Consider the following 20,027-nt stretch of genomic DNA (forward strand, 5'->3'; position numbering starts at 1 on the left):
AATCACAGAGAGCATAATTAGAGAGGGACTGTAGTCTTTGATGAATGTGCAATGTACTCTCTCCTACATCTCTGTGCCATTTGTCTTTATGTTCTTTCCAGAACTGTGCAGAATGAAGCTGTCAATTTATTGCAAAATTTGATGGTTTTAGAAACAGCAAAGTTGCATTTTGTGGGTAGTGAGCCCCCATGCAGAGAACATACTATGATAGAATCCTTTTTGTGGCTCAGAATCAATAGCTAAGTGAGAAAGTCTGCACCATTCCAGCTTGAGACTTGTAGAGCATGTTCGGGGGGTGGGGGTGGGGGGGTTCAGCTTAAATATTTGCAATGCTCTCTGATGCCATGTGATGGCATATCTCACTGGAAGTATTAAGCCAAAAATACTAACTATGAATTGTAATTTAGTGAATATGGAAATAGGATGGAAGCTCAGATGAATCCATGGTGCAGGAGAGGGACTTCTATATTACTGGAAAGGTGTCTGGGAAGGTGATGATACAAGCTGGATGAGCTGCACCTGAACTATGAAGAGTCCAGCATTTTCTGAATTATTTGGAACGGTTAGGGATAATTTAAACTAATTTAGGTGAATGGCTCACAGGGTAAGAGTACATTAGGGCGTGAAGAGCAGACAAATATAGAAAGAAAATTAAGTCTCCAGGCACATGGGAGGAATGCAAGCCTGTGCTGTTAGCTTCAATAGAAAGTCTAAGAAGCAAGCTTTATTATCTGAAGGCAGAGATTAATTTCATATTGTTGCTATCATGGTTATGGTTAAAAGATAGGCAGGTCTGGTAACTCAGTGGTTCAGGGTTTGAAATCTTCGCAGGTGACAGAGGAGGAGAGATTTAGGGAGTAGCACTGCATTACTAATTAAGAAGTCTAATTACTACAGCAGCAAGCATGTCCTAACTGTTCTTTGAATGAGGATTTTGGTGGAAATTAGCAAGAATGTGGTGATTGCTTTTCCAAAAATGTATTTATAGACATTCTAGCAATTAGTGGATAGATGAACAGGTGTGTAGATAGATCAGAAAAGTCTAAATATAATAGAATAATATTTCCCTCAAAAATAACAGGATTGTTTTAATATGAATGGTTTAGAGGGACTGGAATTCTTAAGGGTGCATCAAGTTCAGTTTTTTTTTGAACCACTATGTAGATAGTCCCATTAAAGAAGGCATGATTTAGGCGCTGATCTTTGCAAATATAGCTGGACAATTGGAGGGAGTGTCGGGTGAATATTTTAAGAATAGTGGCCATAATTCCTTAAGCTTTGTTGTGTACAACCACAGACTAGAAACTGAAATTCTGAATTGAAGGAAGACACTGAAAAATGAAATAGTTAAAGCTTGTCAACTGATGAATTAAATTGACTTTATTTCTTACGTCCTTCACATGCAAGTAATTTATAATAAATAGAACAGCCAATGTAACATAGAAATACACACAAATCAGCGTGAGTTAATCAGTCTGGTGGCCTGTAGGAAGAAACTGTCCTGGAGCCTGTTGGTCCTGGCTTTTATGCTGCGGTACCGTTTCCTGGATGATAGCATCTGGAATAGTTTGTGATTGGGGTGACTCGAGTTCCCAGTGATCCTACAGGCACTTTTTACATACCTTTCTTTGTAAATGTTCTGAATCATGGGAACTTCAAATGCTACAGATGCACTGGACTGTCCGCACCAATCTCTGCAGAATTCTAAGATAAAGGGAGGTACAGTTCACATACCAGGCAGTGATGCAGCCAGTCAGGATGCTCTCAATTGTGCCCCTATAGAAAGTTCTTAGGATTTTGGGGCCCATACCAAACTTCTTCAACTGTCTGAGGTGAAAGAGGTACTGTTGCGCCTTTTTCACCACACAGCTGGTGTGTACAGACCATGTGAGATCCTTGGTGATGCGGATGCCAAAGAACTTAAAGATGTTTATCCTCTCAACACCAGATCCATTGATGTCAATAGGGGTTAGTTAGCCTGTCTCCATTCCTCTTGTAATCCACAACCAGCTCCGTTGTTTTTGCAACATTGAGGGAGAGGTTGTTTTCTTGACACCACTGTGTCAGGGTGATGACTTTTCCCCTGTTGGCCACCTCGTTATTGTTTGAGATTAGGCCAATCAATGTAGTGTCATCGGCAAATTTAATTAGCAGATTAGAGCTGTGGGTGGTGACTCAGTCGTGGGTACACAGGGAGTAAAGGAGGGGACTTAGTACACAGCCCTGAGGGACTCCTGTATTGTGAGTCAGAGGGGTGGAGGTGAGGGAGCCCACTCTTACCACCTGCTGGTGATCGGACAGGAAGTCCAGCTGCACAAGGCAAGGTCAAGGCTTAGGTCTCTGAGCTTCCTGTCGAGCCTGGATGGAATTATGGTGTTGAATGCTGAACTGTAGTCCAAGAACAGCATTCTCACATAAGCATCCTTCTCCTCCAGATGTGTAAGGATGGTGTGTAGAGCAGTGGCTGTTGCATCGACTGTCGATCAGTTGTGTCAGTAGGTGAATTGTAGTGGGTTCAGTTAGGATGGTAGCAAGCTGCAGATGTAGTCCTTGACCAGCCTCTCAAAGCATTTGCTTATTATTGAGCTGTGTGCGTCAGGACGCCAGTTGTTCAGGCATGTTACCTTGGTCTTTTTTTGGTACAGGGACAGTGATGGATAATTTGAAGCAGGGTACACTACACTGGGAGAGGGAGAGATTAAAAATATCAGTAAACAAGCCTGCCAGTTGTACTGAGCACATTCTGAGTACTCAACCTGGGATGCCATCTGGTCCTGCGGCCTTGCGACTGTCCGCTCGTTGGAAACATCTGCGCGCCTCAGAGATGACCAGGTTGTAGCGGTGGCTTTCCTTGGAGGCTCAGAGTTAGCGACATCGAACTGAGCGTAAAGGCGATTGAGCTCATCTGGGAGAGAGGTTGCAATGTTGGCAGCACCACAACATTTGGCTTTGAAGTCTGCAGTGGTATGCAACCCTTGCCCCACAAGTCATGTGCTATTCGTTGTGAATCTTGACTCAATCTTGTCCCTGTACTGTTGTTTCGCAACCTGATAGCTTTGTGCAGATCATAGCTGCTTTTCTTGAGCTGTAGATGATCGCCAGCAATGTAAGCTCGATGTTGTGCGGTAAGTGCTGCTCGCACAGAACTACTGATCCAGGGTTTCTGATGCAGGAAGACCTTATGGTAAAAGCTAAGGTCAATAAGTCCATGGATCCCTTAATGATGCATGATGAGGGTTAGGTAAAATAAAAGCAGCTCGTGGAAAACTTAGAGGATTGAAAACAGATGGTCATTCAAGAGTGTATTATATTTGGGGTGGGACACTTCTTACAAAATGTAATTTGGAGCAAGAAGGGGAAACATGAAGTGACTCTTGAGAGTAAACTTAAGAAAATGCCAAAATACTGTATTTTGTAAATATTTTTGGGAAGGTGGTACCCAGGGAAAGAGAAGGCCTTATTTGGCAATCTGTACAGAGGCAAAGGACATTGGCAAGGCTGAACTGGAGATGGATATTGTAGTTGGAGAATTTGGAGAGAGGAATGGTGATATTCTCGAACAAGTCATTAGAAAGGAGACTACTTGATGCTCAGAGTTACAGGAGGCTTAATCACCAGGACCTGATGATTTCAGTTGCTATTGTGAGGCAAATACTGTTCTGGACAGAAATTTTCAAATCTCTTTTTACAACAGCAAAGGTGATGGATGACTGGAGGATGGTTAATGTGGTATCTCTAATCAAAACGGTCATCATAACAAGTCATTTTATTACAAGCTAGTACTGTGTCTAACATCAGTGAGAAGGAAATTAGTGGAAGAATTGAATATTACTCTGCAGACAGAGGTGGGATTAGTCAACATAGTGTTAAACACAGGGAGAGTAGTCCAACTAAATTAACTGAATTTTTCAAGGAACTGACAAAGTGTGCTGTTAGAGATTGTGCAGTTAATGTCTAAAGATTTTAGTAAAGCCTTTGGGAGTCTAGTCCAAAAGGCAAAACCCAAAGGATCCAGGACAATTTGGCAAGCTTGATCTCAAAAGCAGCAAAACGACAATACAGGGAAGAGATCCACACTCAACTCTCCACCAACAACACACGCAGCTTATAGCAAGGTCTGCACACCATTGCAGACTTCGCTTAGTGCTGCTAACATCACTGCCTCTCTCCCAGATGAGCTAAATCTTTTTTTACACTTGCTTTGTATCGCCAACACTGAGCCCCCGAGGAGAGCCACTCCTTGGTCATCTGAGGCTGAAGTACACAGGTGTGGACCGTCACAAGGCTGTGGACCGAACGGCATCCCAGGGTGAGCACGGCACAACTGAGGAGTTGTGTTTACAGACATTTTTAATCTCTCCTTTTCCCTGTGTAGAATGCTCTCCTGCCTCAAAACATCCACCATTGTCCCTGTACCTAAAAAGACCAAGGTAACATGTCTGAACGACTGGCGTCCTGACTCACTCACCTCAATAATAAGCAAATCCTTTAAGAGGCTGGTCAAGGATTACACCTGCAGCTTGCTACCACCCATCTGGACCCTCTACAATTCATCTACCAACACAACTGATTGACAGATGACCAATAGTCACACCGTCCTTGCACATCTGGAGGATGCTTATGTGAGAATGCTATTCTTGGGCTACAATTCGGCATTCAACACCATGATTCCTTCCAGGCTCGACAAGAAGCTCAGAGTCCTTGGGCTTCACCCTGTCTTGTGCAACTAGATTCTGGATTTGCTGTCAGATTGCCAGCAGGTGGTAAGAGTGGGCTCCCTCACCTGTGCCTCTCTGGGCTGTGTCCTAAACCCTTCATTTACTCCCTGTGTACCCATGACTGTGTCGCCACCCACAGCTCCAATCTGCTAATTAAATTTGCTGGTGATATTACACTGATTGGCCTAATCTCAAATAATAATGAGGTGGCCTACAGAGAAGAAGTCATTGCTCTGACACAGTGGTGTCAAGAAAACGACCTCTCCCTCAATGTTGCAAAAACAAAGGAGCTGGTTGTGGACTACAGGAGGAATGGAGACAGGCTAATCCCTATTGACATCAGTGGATCTGGGGTTGAGAGGGTAAACAGCTTCAAGTTCCTTGGCATACACATCACAGAGGATCTCAGGTGGTCTGTACACAACAATGTCTCTTTCACCTCAGATGGTTGAAGAAATTTGGCATGAGTCCACAAATCCCAAGGACTTTCTACGGGGCACAATTGAGAGCATCCTGACTGGCTGCATCACTGCCTGGTATGGGAACTGAACTTCCCTCAATCGCAGGACTCTGCAGAGAGTGGTGTGGACAGCCCAGCACACCTGTAGTTGTGAACTTCCCACTATTCAGGACATTTACAAAGGCAGGTGTGTAAAAGGGGCCCGAAGGATCATTGGGGTCCCAAGTCACCCCAACCACAAACTGTTCCACCTGCTACCATCCAGTAAATGGTACTGCAGTATAAAAAACAGGACCAATAGGCTCCAGGACAACTTCTTCCACCAGGCTATCAGACTGATTAATTTATGCTGATCCAATTGTATTTCTGTGGTGTATTGACTGTCCTGTTGTGCATACTATTTATTACAAAGTACTCTAAATTGCACATTGCTCATATAGACGAAGGTGTAATGTAAAGGTTTGTGTATGTGAAGGACAAAAGAAATAAATTCAATTCAGTTTAGTTCAAATTGGTTTGGTAATGGGAAGAAAGGGATGATAGTTGAGGATTGATTTTTTTGTTTTTGCAGAACTTGCAGCCTGTGATGTATTGTAAGAATTGTTGCTGGAGTCCTTGCTCTTTTTGTAACTCAGCAAACTATGAATATAGGAAATATGGCTAAACTAGCAAATAACATGAAAATTGGTGATGTGGATGTTTAGGGTAATCTTTTGGTTCCAAAACAAAATTGATCAGTTGGTAAGATTGGTGAGAAATTGCAGATTGAAATATATAGCAATACTTTTTGGTGGGACTAAAAGTTTAGTATATGCAGAATCAGGTTTATTATCACTGGCGTTGTGACGTGAAATTTGTTAACTTAGCAGCAGCAGTTCAATGCAATACATAATCCAGCAGAGAGAAAAAAATAATAATAAAATAAAACATAATAATAAAAAAACAAGTAAATCAATTATGTATATTAAATAGCTTTTAAAAACATGCAAAAACAGAAATACTGTACATTTTTTTAAAGAAAGTGAAGTAGTGTCCAAAGCTTCAATGTCCATTTAGGAATCAGATGGCAGAAGGGAAGAAGCTGTTCCTGAATCACTGAATGTGTGCCTTCTGGCTTCTGTACCTCCTACCTGATGGTAACAGTGAGAAAAGGGCATGCCCTGGGTGCTGGAGGTCCTTAATAAGGGATGCTGTCTTTCTGAGGCACCGCTCCCTGAAGATGTCCTGGGTACTTCATAGGCTAACGCCCAAGATGGAGCTGACTAGATGTACAACCTTCTGCAGCTTCTTTCAGACCTGTGCAGTAGCCCCTCCTTATGAGACAGTGATGCAGGCTGGCAGAATGCTGTCCACGGTACAACTATAGAAGTTTTTGAGTGTATTTGTTGACATGCCAAATCTCTTCAAACTCCTAATAAAGTATAGCTGCTATCTTGCTTTCTTCATAACTACATTGATATGTTGGGACCAGGTTAGATCCTCAGAGATCTTGACACCCACTAGTAGGCATATCTCACTCCTGTATACCTCTTGTCATCACCTGAGATTCTACCAACAATGGTAACAAATTTATAGATGGCAGTTGAACTATGCTTAGCCACACAGTTATATGTATATAGCGAGTAGAGCAGTGGGTTAAGCACATACTCCTGAGGTGCGCCAGTGTTGATCCTCAGTGAGGAGGATATGTTATCACCAATACACACAGACTGTGGTCTTCTGATTAGGAAGTTGAGGATCCAATTGCAGAGGGAAGTACAGAGGCCCAGGTTCTGCACATAGCAAAAGATAGGATTCCAGGAAGTAAAGTACCTCAGTGTACATATCTAAGGATCTTTGAAGAAAGCAGCAGCATATGTAGAATCCAGGCTGGGCTAGTTAATTGAATACACACTCTGCTTGATGGTAAGAAACAAATAGTGATGGGAACTGGTTTCTCAGGATGGAGGTCTGTGACTAGTGGTGTGCCTCAGGAGTTGGTGCTGGTTGCATTGTCTGTCTTCAATGTGTCAACTATTTGGATGAGAAAGTACAAGGCATGGTTAGTAATTTTAAAGCTGACCCTAAAACAGGTGGCAGTGTAGGTAGTGAAGATTATTAAGAATTAGTCAGATCTTGATCAGCTGGGTCAATAGGCCAAGGATTTGTAAATAGTTTAGCTCATGTGTGAGGAAGCAAACTCCAGATAGTTCTTTCAGAGTGAAGAGTAAGGATGGGGGAGGGGGGGGTGGAGACCTAAGAGTACAGAGAAATGGTTTGCTGTGAGTGAGGGTTCTGAGTTGTGTCGTACTTGAACAGGATACGAGTAAGGTAGCACTTGGAATATTGTGCTCAGTTTTGGTCACCTGCTGTAAGTTTGGCATTACACCAGAAAGAGCAGCAAAAAGAAAATCTAGAAAGATGTTGCCAGGATTTGAGGGGCTGAGTTTAGGAGAGTTTGGACAAGTTAGGACTTCCTTGTGCATAGGAGACTGAGTGTTATATAAAATTGTAAGAGGGGCAGAAATAGGGTGAATGTACTTGGTCTTTCTCCCCCCACAGTTGGGGGAATAAAGAGCTGGAGGGTATCGGTGTAGGGGGAGGGACAGGTTTTTATTTATAGAGAATGGTATGTAGTATATGGAATGAACTGTCGGAGAAAGTGGTTGAGGGAGGTACAACAGCTTCTAAAAGACAGTTGAACATATTTATGGGTAAGTAAAGGTTTAGAAGGATGTAGGCTAAAAATGCACAAATGGGACTGGTTTGGATAGGCCTTTGGTTGGCAAGGACCTGTTTCTATCCTATAGAACTCTGACTCTACAAGCTGAATTTATTTGTGGAGCAGATAAAACTGAGGGTGACCTGATTGAGATATTCAAAATTGAGAGGCATGAAGAGCAACTTTTCCATTTATCGGAGGTGTCTGTGAAGGCAGTGGTTTCAGGTAAGGAACTGGAACGTTGCAGAGGATTTGAGGATTTTTTTTGCCCAAAGGAAAGTTGTAATCTGCAACTCACCAGGAGAGTGGGTGGTGGAGAACATGGATACACTCAACACTTAACTCAGCAATGTTGAGAAGCACTGTGGACTGAAGTGGGATTAGTATAGAAAGTTACATGATCTTAGGGTCTCACCCTAAGCAGATTTGTTGCACATAACAGGATTATATATCTGCCAACCTTGCCAAATGATTAACTTTGTTCTGCAGACAAAGACTACCCTTCTCACTAACCACAATAATAGTCTCCATGTCATCTTCTAACCTTGATTATGCCTCCTACAATCGCAGCTAGATTGCCAATGTATACAACACAGGACAAGATGCCAATGAGATGCTGAGCTTGAAAGGCCTGTTCTATCCTTTATGACTATGGCTTAACACTTCGTTAAACTTGCTGTTGTTTCAAACAGGTCTATGGACAAGAACCGATTTAAGGAAATTAACTCTGAACTGATCAGCAAAGCTCAGCATCTTAAGTGAATTCTTGCACATACTTTAATAGATGGTGACAGTGTTTATGGATACATCTCTGCTATTGTTTAAAGCTAAAGTTGACATGTTACTATAAAAAAAATTCTTTAAGAGTGTACAAAATGCCTGTAAACAATAGAGCACTTAGTATTTCAGTCAAAAATTGTAGTGTACATAAATGTAAGTCCCTTGCATGTGGCTGTTTCTTTCAAAATCTGTTGGGCTTCTGAATTTACACCAGTTTAATCTGGTACTGGTTCTGCCACCATTACTCAGTATAGCTGATAGGAAACTGCACTGAGTTTGCTCTCCACTATAGCAAAAGATGCTGCATTTTTTAATGAGATTTTGGGCTAGTGTTTTTTTTCTCTCTGCACAACCACCAGCCTCTGATTCCAGCTCAGTTTTGTTTTAATTTTGAGTTAATTTCCTGTTTAGAAGCATATTCATCTTTTGAGTTATTTTGGATCCCTCAACATGTGGTTTAAGCATGCAATCACAGTGCAAAGTCTGTGGTTGTGGCCTTTTGTCTGTGGTCTTGAGTCCGGGGAAGTGAGACAGCTTTACGTTCTGACGTGGCAGTAGCAGTATCAGTAACTAACTATGCCACTTTTCAAAATCAACTCACCATTTGTTTTGTTGCTGCTTGGTTCAAGTTCAAGTTTATTAACACTTAACTGTGTATACGTACACTGCCAAGTGAAACAATGCTCTGCCAGAATTGATGTGTTGCATTGCTTTAATATTACATTTGAAATTGAGAGATTTGCCAGTTGCTGATAGTTTTTTCTTTTCTTCCTTCCCCCAAACCTTAAATAGAATACATCCAGAAATACGCAACAGAGGAGGCACTAAAGGAACAAGAGGAAGGAGCTGGTGAAAGTTCATCAGAGAGTTCCATGTCTGACTTCTCCGAAGATGAAGCCCAGGATATGGAATTGTAGTAGTGTCCCCAACCTCTTTCAAAGAGACAGACTATATAATTTCCTAACCATTGAAAAGCAGACTATAATATTCATATTTAAAAACAAAAGAGCAATTTTTTTTTATTACTAAAACCAGGTTTTTATGGATAGCATTGGTATATTATTGCCCTGGATTTTTTTTCTCTCCTTGGTCATTGCTCCAACTTGAGGTGCATCTTACCCCACATTCCAATGGTAGCTATGTGAGGCCCAAATGCATGTTATCACATAACCTTGGTATTCCTAACTCATAAGTATTTTGGCCCCCAAATGGAAGAGAGCAAGAAAAAGAGAGCGGCGGATTGGTGAGATCAGGATATCAAGCAAGCAAGAACAACTGCTTACCCTGTCTGTATCTTGACCAGAAAAGCAGCACTAGAGAGAACAAAGTTTCAGTGAAATCGAAGCACAATGGAAGGTTTACTAGGCAGAAGAAAAACTAATTTTATTTGCTCTGCATGTTTTTTGTTTCTGTTTTTCCTCGTGAATAAAATTGGACGTACAGATTACAACATCCTTTTTTTATTGTGGCATGATATGGAAGAATACAACTTGTTTAGGACTTTGGTTCGTAAAGCAGATTTAATTATAAAACAAAACCTAGTGTTTGTGGCTTAACCTGAAGGATAGTATTAAGTAATTACTAGGTAGTGGTGAACTTGATTACTCTAATTAGCACGTTGTATTATTATTGGGGGAATACTTGCCAGCACCCTATCTTGCGATATAGATTTTTTTTAAATGCCTATTGCTATGTGCTGACTTATACCTGTTTGACTTATTTAGGGTTAGTTAGTATGCTCGCTGGTGATTTCAAAATAAAAAAAATGTATATTTTCATTGTTACCATGGTTGATTTGGAATTGATTGTAATGGTACCAGTTGCTCTAAGTACTATATATACTACATGAGAAGGTTTGAATCCTTCTCCTTCATGATCTACACTCACTTCCAGCCACTTCACCATCTCACATCACTTAGTCTTTGTAATGTGGTTGAATATAGGGAAATCAAGATAAAATTCCTTTGTATCCATTATTTCTAAAGAGTGCTCCCAAGTGTGGACTTATTAAGCTCGGGAAGAGCCATTTCACCCAATTTGCCTGGGCCAGATCTTTGGAAATATCCATCTACCTCTACTGTTTCCTCATAGCTTGTGGTCTTACCCTGATATTTTTGTTTCCATGAAGAAAACACAATATGTTAAAATTTTGAGTTGATTCATAATCAAATTAAGAGATCACATCATTGGGAAGTTGCACCATTACAACCTTTTACCTCCTACAAATCAGTACTTCTTGATTGAGACTAGAAGCATTGTGCAGTAGATTCATACAGCTGGGATTGCAATCAAAACTGCTTCAATTTATTTGGAGTACAATCCTAAGGTGACATTGACACTCTAAACTGAGATGGATTAAATTCTGATGAAAGGTTGGTATCTCATCTAGTACACTTCACAATTTCCCAGATCATCACTTAACACATCACATTCAATTGTTTGCTTGCTTACCAAGTAACAATATGTTCAAACCCAATTCCTAAGGCAAGTCTTTGCAAGGATCAATAGTTAACGGTAACCTGTCTGCATGTCACATTTTCTATTTTTAAAGTCATTTAGAATTCTATAAAATGCAGAAATTAATCCTGTGGTGCAGGGGAACCTAACATCTTCAACTGGAAATCTCAGATATTTGTACACAATTCTGGAATTGGCAATGGCATTGTATACATTACCACTGACTGCAAGACACTCGGTTCAGACTGTTGGTAGGACTTCCATGTTCTAAAAACACATTGTGGGTGGGTGAAAGTATATGTTTCTCTAGTTTGCACAGATCCTTTATTTAGGTATTTTTATTGTGATGGGCATGTGTCTGGTGCTTACTTTTTGGGTGGTACTTGGGTCACAGACCAGCTGCATCACTTCATCTCTGAATTGGTTGCTGTGATATGTTGAACTTGGGCAATTGAGTTGGATTGAATCTGTCTCAACAAAGAACATCTAAAGATCTTTGATCACTGCACTATCCCATGCATATCTGGAGCATTATGGTGCAGCTTGTTTTCTGAATGAAAGGTTTTACTCTCTTCTGAATACAATATGGAGAATGAGAAATGTAGAGGATCTGTGCAACCTCTGTACTGACTTGCAGCTCTTATTTCTGGACTGGGATCATGACATGGCTGACCAGATGAATTTGGCTACTGCAGAATGTAATTTGAGCTTATCATAATTTGAGCTTGTGCAGTCAACACAGTGCTCATCCATTTTGTTTTAAATAAGTTATTTTGCTTTGTAATGGAATGTAAAGCACCTTTTCTGTCTAGAGGTTGGTGCAATATCAGCATGTTTCAGATTCGCATAAAGTTCATCTACAGCTTCACTGCTGAAGTCCTTGAGTCTCTGGTGGTTCAGGAGGCTATAAAGGATACAACTTGAAGGATGAAATTCATGCATTACTCTGCCAACATTCCTCAATCTGTGAAACAAAAGGCAAGATGGCTTTTGATTGCTAATTTTGGATTATTGTTAAATGAACAATGGATGCTGCATTTTCCGAGATAGCTGATGAACAGTAGTTATTCATGTTTTGAGAACTGTGACCAATGCTGTATTGCAGATCTGATTAGCTGAAAGGCATTGTGTGCAGGTAGTGATTGACTGATTGGTATGTGTGTAAAACTGATTTGGGTGAAAAAATTATCTAAATGAAACATTGATCCCACCTTCCCCTCTCTGCAGATGCTGCCTAATCCATGGAGTGTCTCCAACACCATTTTTTATTTCAGAAATGTTTTAACACTGCCCTGGTGTGAAATACTGGAGATCAAATGCCTGCATAATTAGTATCATATTAGAAAAAAAGACCCTTCAATTCAAATACAAGTGGTTGTAAAAATTGGTTAAATATATATTGTGACATTTAAAAAGAAAGTCCTTTAATAAGTTTGGATGCATAAAAAGAATAGATTCATTTAGCAGCCATATTAATGGTTCAGTGGTTCTCTTTAATATCAGAGAATGTATACAACCTGAAATTCTTACTCTTCGCAGACATCCATGAAGAACCCCCCCCCCCAAGAATGACAGAAAAACATTAGAAACCAGAAGTCCACCTTCCCCTTCCCCTCCCCCTCCCACACACACACAAGCAGCAGCAAAAGCATCAACCCTCTGCCTTCCCCCTATTTAACCTGGCAGAAAGCATTAGCCTCCCCATCACCCACCATGCAAGCAGTAGCGAAACCCTAAAGAGACCATAATCTAGAGCCTATCACAAACCACTGTTCATCCCAGCAGTTTGACTTCCACGGGCTCGTTCTTCGACAAGGGAGAGAGAGCTATCACTCATTCCACAGCAAGAGGGCAGACCAACAGCTCGCTGTTTCAATTTTGCAATACCTCTTCTTAAAAGATCCTTAAAGCCTACTTTTATTACATGCCCTACTCCTGTGGACATTCATATTTGTAGATACTGTTTTAAAATGGCTTTTCTCCAGATGCCTGGTAAATTCTGGCTTCAATCAGAATCCAGCAGCGTGAGTTGGTAGATTAATTGGCCATTGTAAACTGTCCTTGGTATATCGGTGAGTAGTAGAACTTGCAGTTGATGAGAATATGGCAAATTAAAATGGGGTCAGTGTAAAAGAAAAAAAGTGATGCAGCTTCAACAGGCTACAAGGCTTTGTGACACTAGGCTAACCTCATTCTGTGGATGTGGAAAGCACTGGGGAAAACAGAGTGAACTTAGTAGGCAGCCATCAATCCCAGGGGATCATGTGTTCACGCCTCCGGTGGACTCTGTCCTCTCCAGTTCTGAAGCCTAGGTGGGAAGAGTTGGATGTTGCCCATTCAGCAGGTCCCCCTCTCCACGTCACTGACATAGTCCAAGGGAAGGGCAAGCACCGATACAGCTTGGTACCAGTGTCGTCACAGAGGTTGCCAGAGTGAAGCTGTAAATAACTTCAAACTGCCTTAGGGATCCCGGCTCCAGATTTACTCCTGAAGCCTTTCCCGTGGGTGTGCATGGCTGCAAGGCCGCGCAGGTTTAAAAACAGAGTTTTTCTTCTCCTAGATAGGCTGCTGTGCTAGGCTGACAAGCCCTACCTGTTGGAAGCAACTGATTTTGAGGTGCCAGTGATCTGCCTTCGCCCTTACTCTTGTCAGTAGAAACAGTTCAGCTTGGCCTAGTAGCTAAGTCACATGTGAGGGCCAAGAGTTGGACTTGTCAGAGGCAGTTGCAGACCCGTGCCATTTGGAGGACTTTTATAGGTAGTGGGAGCTTATCCCCACTTCCACCCTGGCTAAGACAACCTGTGGAACCAAGAGTGAACTGACATCTAATATAGTGAAGTAGAATGAGACTACTCACTGCTTTAAATTGCACATACAAATGTATGCTTTTTCATTATTTGAAAAGTCCCATAATGCAAGGCTAATGGCACCCGTAACAAATTGATAATAGAATTTAGTTCATTTAAGCATTGAACTACTAAGCTATGACATCATGGGCTTGAAGGGTCTGTTCCGGCGCTATGTTCTCTCAAATGGCCTGCAAGCCATTGTCCCTGGATATGCAAACAAGTGAGTTCCAGCAGTAACTTCACAGTAGATGTCCATGACCCAACAGACATAACGAAACTGCTGGAAGAGCTACAGGATACAGTGGTAAAAATGGCCAAGATAGGGCACATTGTAATATAGTTGAGTGCAGTGGTTATTGCCGAACCTACACTGGGGAAGCTATATCAGGGTTTATTCACGCTGAAACCATTGTCAGGAGGCTGCTGGCAATATATGGAATCTGAGCACTACAATACTGAAATGGGCCGTTTATCCCATCCAGTCCATGTAAATCTGTTATTCTGCCTAGTTCCATTGAGCTGCAGTTGGATCATAGCCCTCCCATCCATGTACTTACCCAAACTTATAAATGCTAAAATCAGGCCTGCAACTACTACTTTATTCCACACTGAGTTCGCCTTTTGTCCTTGATCCATGACCTCTAGCTTTAGTCTCCCCCAACCTCTGGAAAAAGCCTGTTTGCATTTACCCTCTCTGTCTTTCTCAATTGTATATACCTCTGTCAAATCTCCATGCTAGGAAATAAAATTCTAACCTATTCAGTCTTTCGCTGTAAGTCAGGACCTCAACTCCTGGCACTATTCTTTAAAATTTTCTCTGTACTCTTCCAGTCATATTGATACCTTCCTTCTAGGTAAGTGACCAAAATTGAACAGAATGCCTCAAACTTCAACATAACATCCCAACTCCTGTACTCAATGGTCTTTTTTATGACCCTACCTATCTGAGATATGACTTGGAAGGAATAATGGATCTATACTCTCAGAACCCTTTGTTCTACTGCACTACTCAGTGCCCTATTTGTAAGTCCTACCTTGGTTTGCCCTCCCAACGTACACCTCACACTTGTCTGTATTAAATTCCATCTGCCATTTTTCAGCTGGTCCAGATCCTGCTGCAAGCTTTGATAGCCTTCCTCGCTGTCCACTACCCCCCAATCTTGGTGTCATCTGCAAATTTATTGATCCAGTTAACCACATTATCATCCAAATCATTAATAAAAGATGGCAAAGAACAAAGCAACTATCTACTTCCACTCCCTGGCTTCTCCCACGAAGCCAAAGATCTGTTTTGTACTTTCTTCAAGTGCTATCTGTGACCATTTGCGTCCTACCTTGCTTAAATCTTGATCATTACATAGGTAATGAATAAAGCATTATCTCTACCTTAAAGAAGGGGATTAATTAATTAATAATTCTATTAATAACTGCACTGTTATTTTCCTAGCTGCTGAAGATTAGGCCCAAGTTAATTCAATGACAAGAATCCAGTCTGCTAGTCTGAGACACAGGTGTGTGCAGCTCCAAGCATGCTGAGAAATGAGGGTAGGTTACATATTCCCTTGAAGAGTTAATGTCATTAAAAAGATTTGATAGCATGAGTGCAGGTAGGTTTTCTCGTGCTGTGCTGATAACTATCAAGGGGACATAATCTGCTTGTTTGGAAGGAAAGAGTGCTTTTCCACAAAAGTCTTCCAAAGATGGGAGCATTACTTTGAAGGCCAAGCAATAATTTGAAAAGTGAGGAATAGGAAACAAAAACAAGAGTGTCTTTCATTCATTGGTGCTTCCTTTGCATTATAATAAAATCATGGCTAATGCTTTATCATTTTACAGCTCTTGCCTTGTATCCCTTAATATCCTTCAATAAATCAATGGGTTTAACTATACACAGAATCTCCATGACCTTCTTGGAAAGGGACTCGAAAAGATTCATTCCACCAGGCTGAAGGATTAAGATGTAGAGAAATTCCTGAACACCCCATCCAGAGGGAATGCCTGCACATTTCGCTGAGATGTTCTGTCATGCTTTTACTTGTTTCTTATATAGCAAGCCAACTTCTCAAAAATATTCAAGTGAACATTTGCTGTGTTCTGATCACAAACATACCCTTGTTCAGGACAAGATCTGTTGTAATATTTCAGATTCTGCCTCACCAGGGACCCATTTAGCCACAGGAATTTTTCTTTACACTTCTACTCAATACATTTGTCCTAAATGCTTGTACCTTTGTTAATTTCCAGTAATTCATGTACACACAGTTATCCAGGCTCCCACAGTGTCTGTTCCATTGCAGCCAGTACATCCTCGTCATGGTCTTTGTATATTTAACAAATTTCAATTACACACCAAATCTTTCCAAACCCTTCAGGTCTCTGGCCAAAAATAACCCCTTCCTACTGTTTTTCTATCAGTTAAATAATCCAGAATAACATCATACCTTGTGCTTGCATGAGGGTTAAGGTGATGGTGAAAACTAAATTTGCAGGGGGCAGGGATCCAGAATGTGAGAGAGGATAGCGAGAGGAAGAATAAAGGACAGGTGGGGACTACATGGTTCCGGAATATTAAGTGTGTAGTAGAGGAAGGTGAGGCGGAACGAGTGATGAGGAGGACACATGTACAGAGGGATGGTCTGACGGAACATGGAGTTAAATGTGCAGAAAGAATAAGTAAATTTAGGAAGGACAACAAAATTCTAGGGGCGTGTAGCCCGATGGGAGTTTGGGGCACTGTTGTTAAGCGATTCAAACAGAGAGAGGAGAAATGGGCTAAAAATTGTATATCTGAATGTACGGTGTCAGCATTAAGGCGGATGAGCTTGAAGCCCAGGTGCGAATGGGTAACTATGATGTTGTTGGGATAACTGAGACATGGCTGCAGGGAGATCAGACCTGGGAAATGAATGTACACGGGTATATGTGCTATCGTAGGGACAGAAATGTGGGCAGAGGGGGTGGGGTGGCCCTGTTGGTGAGGAATGAGATTCAGTCCTTTGCAAGGGGGGACATAGGATCAGGAGAAGTGGAGTCTGAGTGGATAGAATTGAGGAACAGTAAGGGCAAAAGGACCCTAATGGGTGTTGTCTACAGGCCACCAAACAGTAGCATGGATATTAGGTGCAAGTTGACTAGGGAGTTAACATTGGCATGTGGCAAAGGTAATGTCGCAGTAGTTATGGGGGATTTCAACATGCAGGTGAACTGGGAGAATCAGGTTGGTGCTGGACCCCAGGATAGGGAGTTTGTAGAGTGCCTACAGGATGCATTCTTGGAACAGCTTGTACGAGAGCCGACCAGGGACAAGGCTATTCTGGATTTAGTCTTGTGTAATGAACAGGATTTGAAAAGTGATTTTGAAGTAAAGGAGCCATTAGGAGGTAGTGACCATAATATGGTAAGTTTTTATCTGCAATTTGAGAAGGATAAGGGCAGATCGGAGGTGTCAATGTTGCAGTTGAACAGGGGAAACTATGGAGCCATGAGGAAGGAGCTGGCCAAAGTTGACTGGACAGATATCCTAGCAGAAATGACAGTGGAACAGCAATGGCAGGTACTCTTGGGAATAATGCACAAGGTGCAAAATCAGTTCATCCCCCGGAGAAGGAAGGATTCAAAGGGGGGAAAGGGGCCACAGTGGTTGACAAAGGAAGTCAGAGATTGCATAGCATTAAAAAAAAGGAAGTATGACAGAGCTAAGGTGAGTGGGAGGACAGATGATTGGGAAGTTTTTAAGGAACAACAGAACTTAACTAAAAAGGCAATACGGGGAGAAAAAATGAGGTACGAATGCAAGCTCCCAGGAATATAAAGGATGATAGCAAAATAGCTTTTTTAGGTATGTAAAGAGAAAGAAGATAGTTAGGAACAATGTTGGGCCCTTGAAGAATGAATTGGGTGAAATTGTTATGGGAAACACAGAAATGGCAGAAGAATTTAATAAGTACTTTAGATCTGCCTTCACTAGGGAAGACACAAGCAATCTCCCAGATGTATGGATGGGCCAAGGACATAGGGTAACAGAGGAAATGAAACAGATTGACATTAGGAAGGAAACGGTGATGAGTAGACTGATGGGACTGAAGGCTGACAAATCCCCAGGTCCAGATGGTCTGCATCCTAGGGTACTAAAGGAGGTGGCCCTGGAAATTGTGGATGCATTGGTAATCATTTTCCAATGTTCCTTAGATTCAGGATCAGTTCCTGAGGATTGGAGAATGGCTAATGTTATCCCACTTTTTAAGAAAGGAGGGAGGGAGAAAACAAAGAACTATCGAACTGTCAGCCTGACGTCGGTGGTGGGGAAGATGCTAGAGTCCATTATTAGAGATGAAATAGTGGCATATCTAGATAGCAGTGATAGGATTGGGCCAAGCCAGCATGGATTTACCAAGGGTAAATCATGCTTGACTAATCTGTTGGAGATTTTCGAGGATGTAACCAGGAAATTAGACGGGGGAGATCCAGTGGATGTAGTGTACCTCGATTTCCAGAAGACATTTGATAAGGTCCCACATGGGAGATTGGTGGGTAAAATCAGAGCTCATAGCATTGGGGGGAAGACATTGACATGGATAGAAAACTGGTTGGCAGATAGAAAGCAAAGGGTAGCGGTGAATAGATGTTTCTCGGAATGGCAGGGGTGCTACAGGGCTCGGTATTGGGACCACAGCTGTTTACGATTTACGTCAACGATTTAGATGAAGGCATTGAGAATAACATCAGAAAATTTGCTGATGATACTAAGCTGGGTGGCAGTGTGACATGTGATGAGGATGTTAGGAGAATTCAGGGTGACTTGGATAGGCTGGGTGAGTGGGCAGATACTTGGCAGATGATGTTTAATGTGAATAAGTGTGAGGTTATCCACTTTGGGAGTAAGAACAGGAAGGCAGATTATTATCTGAATGGTGTAGAGTTAGGTAAGGGAGAAATACAAAGAGATCTAGGAGTCCTTGTTCATCAGTCACTGAAGGTGAATGAGCAAGTGCAGCAGGCAGTGAAGAAGGCTAATGGAATGTTGGCCTTTATTACAAAGGGAATTGAGTACAAGAGCAAGGAAATCTTCTTGCATTTGTACAGAGCCCTAGTGAGACCACACCTGGAGTATTGTGTACAGTTTTGGTCTCCAGGGTTAAGGAAGGACATCCTGGCTGCAGAGGAAGTGCAGTGTAGATTCACGAGGTTAATTCCTGGGATGTCTGGACTGTCTTACGCAGAGAGGTTAGAGAGACTGGTCTTGTACACGCTGGATTGAGATTGAGAGGGGATCTGATTGAAACATATAAGATTATTAAGGGTTTGGACAAGATAGAGGCAGGAAATATGTTCCAGATGCTGGGAGAGTCCAGTACCAGAGGGCATGGTTTGAGAACAAGGGGTAGGTCATTTAGGACAGAGTTAAGGAAAAACTTCTTCTCCCAGAGAGTTGTGGGGGTCTGGAATGCACTGGAGGCCAATTCTCTGGATGCTTTCAAAAAGGAGCTAGATAGGTATCTTGTGGATAGTGGAATCAGGGGATATGGGGACAAGGCAGGAACTGGGTATTGATAGTAGATGATCAGCCATGATCTCAAAATGGCGGTGCAGGCTCGAAGGGCTGAGTGGTCTACTTCTGCACCTATTGTCTATTGTCTAAATAGCTTGAAGTATGCAACAGCTGTAATCCAGTGGACATGTGGTCCTGGTGCAACTGCACTTGAAATGTAGAGGTCTGATCTGTGAGGTTTTTCTTAGAATATGAAGGTTTGCATGATCAGTTCCTGGGATGATCTGTATCTATTCTGTTTGTGTGAAGTGGAGCATATTGTCATGACAAATGGCAAATTGCACTTAAGATAGCTGGAAATAAAATCTCCTGCACGTTAATGCCCCTTAACACAGAGCATGAACAAGCATCTGATAATGTAGCATTTGTACTTTATATTCAGGGTGAATTTAATAGTATTGTGATCACTTTTCCCTGAGGGTTCTTTTACCTTAAGCTCTCTAATCAATTGTGGTTCATTGCACAACACGCAATCCATAATAGCTGATCGACTAGAGGGCTCAACCTGCTCTAA

General features: G+C 41.8%; 1 protein-coding gene across 2 annotated transcripts in view; it reads left to right on the forward strand.

Annotated features, from left to right (window-relative positions):
- The window catches only part of ube2h (ubiquitin-conjugating enzyme E2H (UBC8 homolog, yeast)), a 111,313-nt gene extending 100,870 nt beyond the window's left edge, over positions 1–10,443 (forward strand). For both annotated transcript variants that reach the window (XM_059987048.1, XM_059987049.1), the window contains one exon: positions 9,452–10,443. In XM_059987048.1, coding sequence (XP_059843031.1) covers positions 9,452–9,576 — 125 coding nt within the window. In that variant the 3' untranslated portion in view covers positions 9,577–10,443. The remainder of the gene's footprint in view (positions 1–9,451) is intronic.
- The last annotated feature ends 9,584 nt before the right edge of the window (positions 10,444–20,027 follow it).

This window comes from Hypanus sabinus, chromosome 13 (genome assembly GCF_030144855.1).
Source record: "Hypanus sabinus isolate sHypSab1 chromosome 13, sHypSab1.hap1, whole genome shotgun sequence".
NCBI lineage: Eukaryota > Metazoa > Chordata > Chondrichthyes > Myliobatiformes > Dasyatidae > Hypanus > Hypanus sabinus.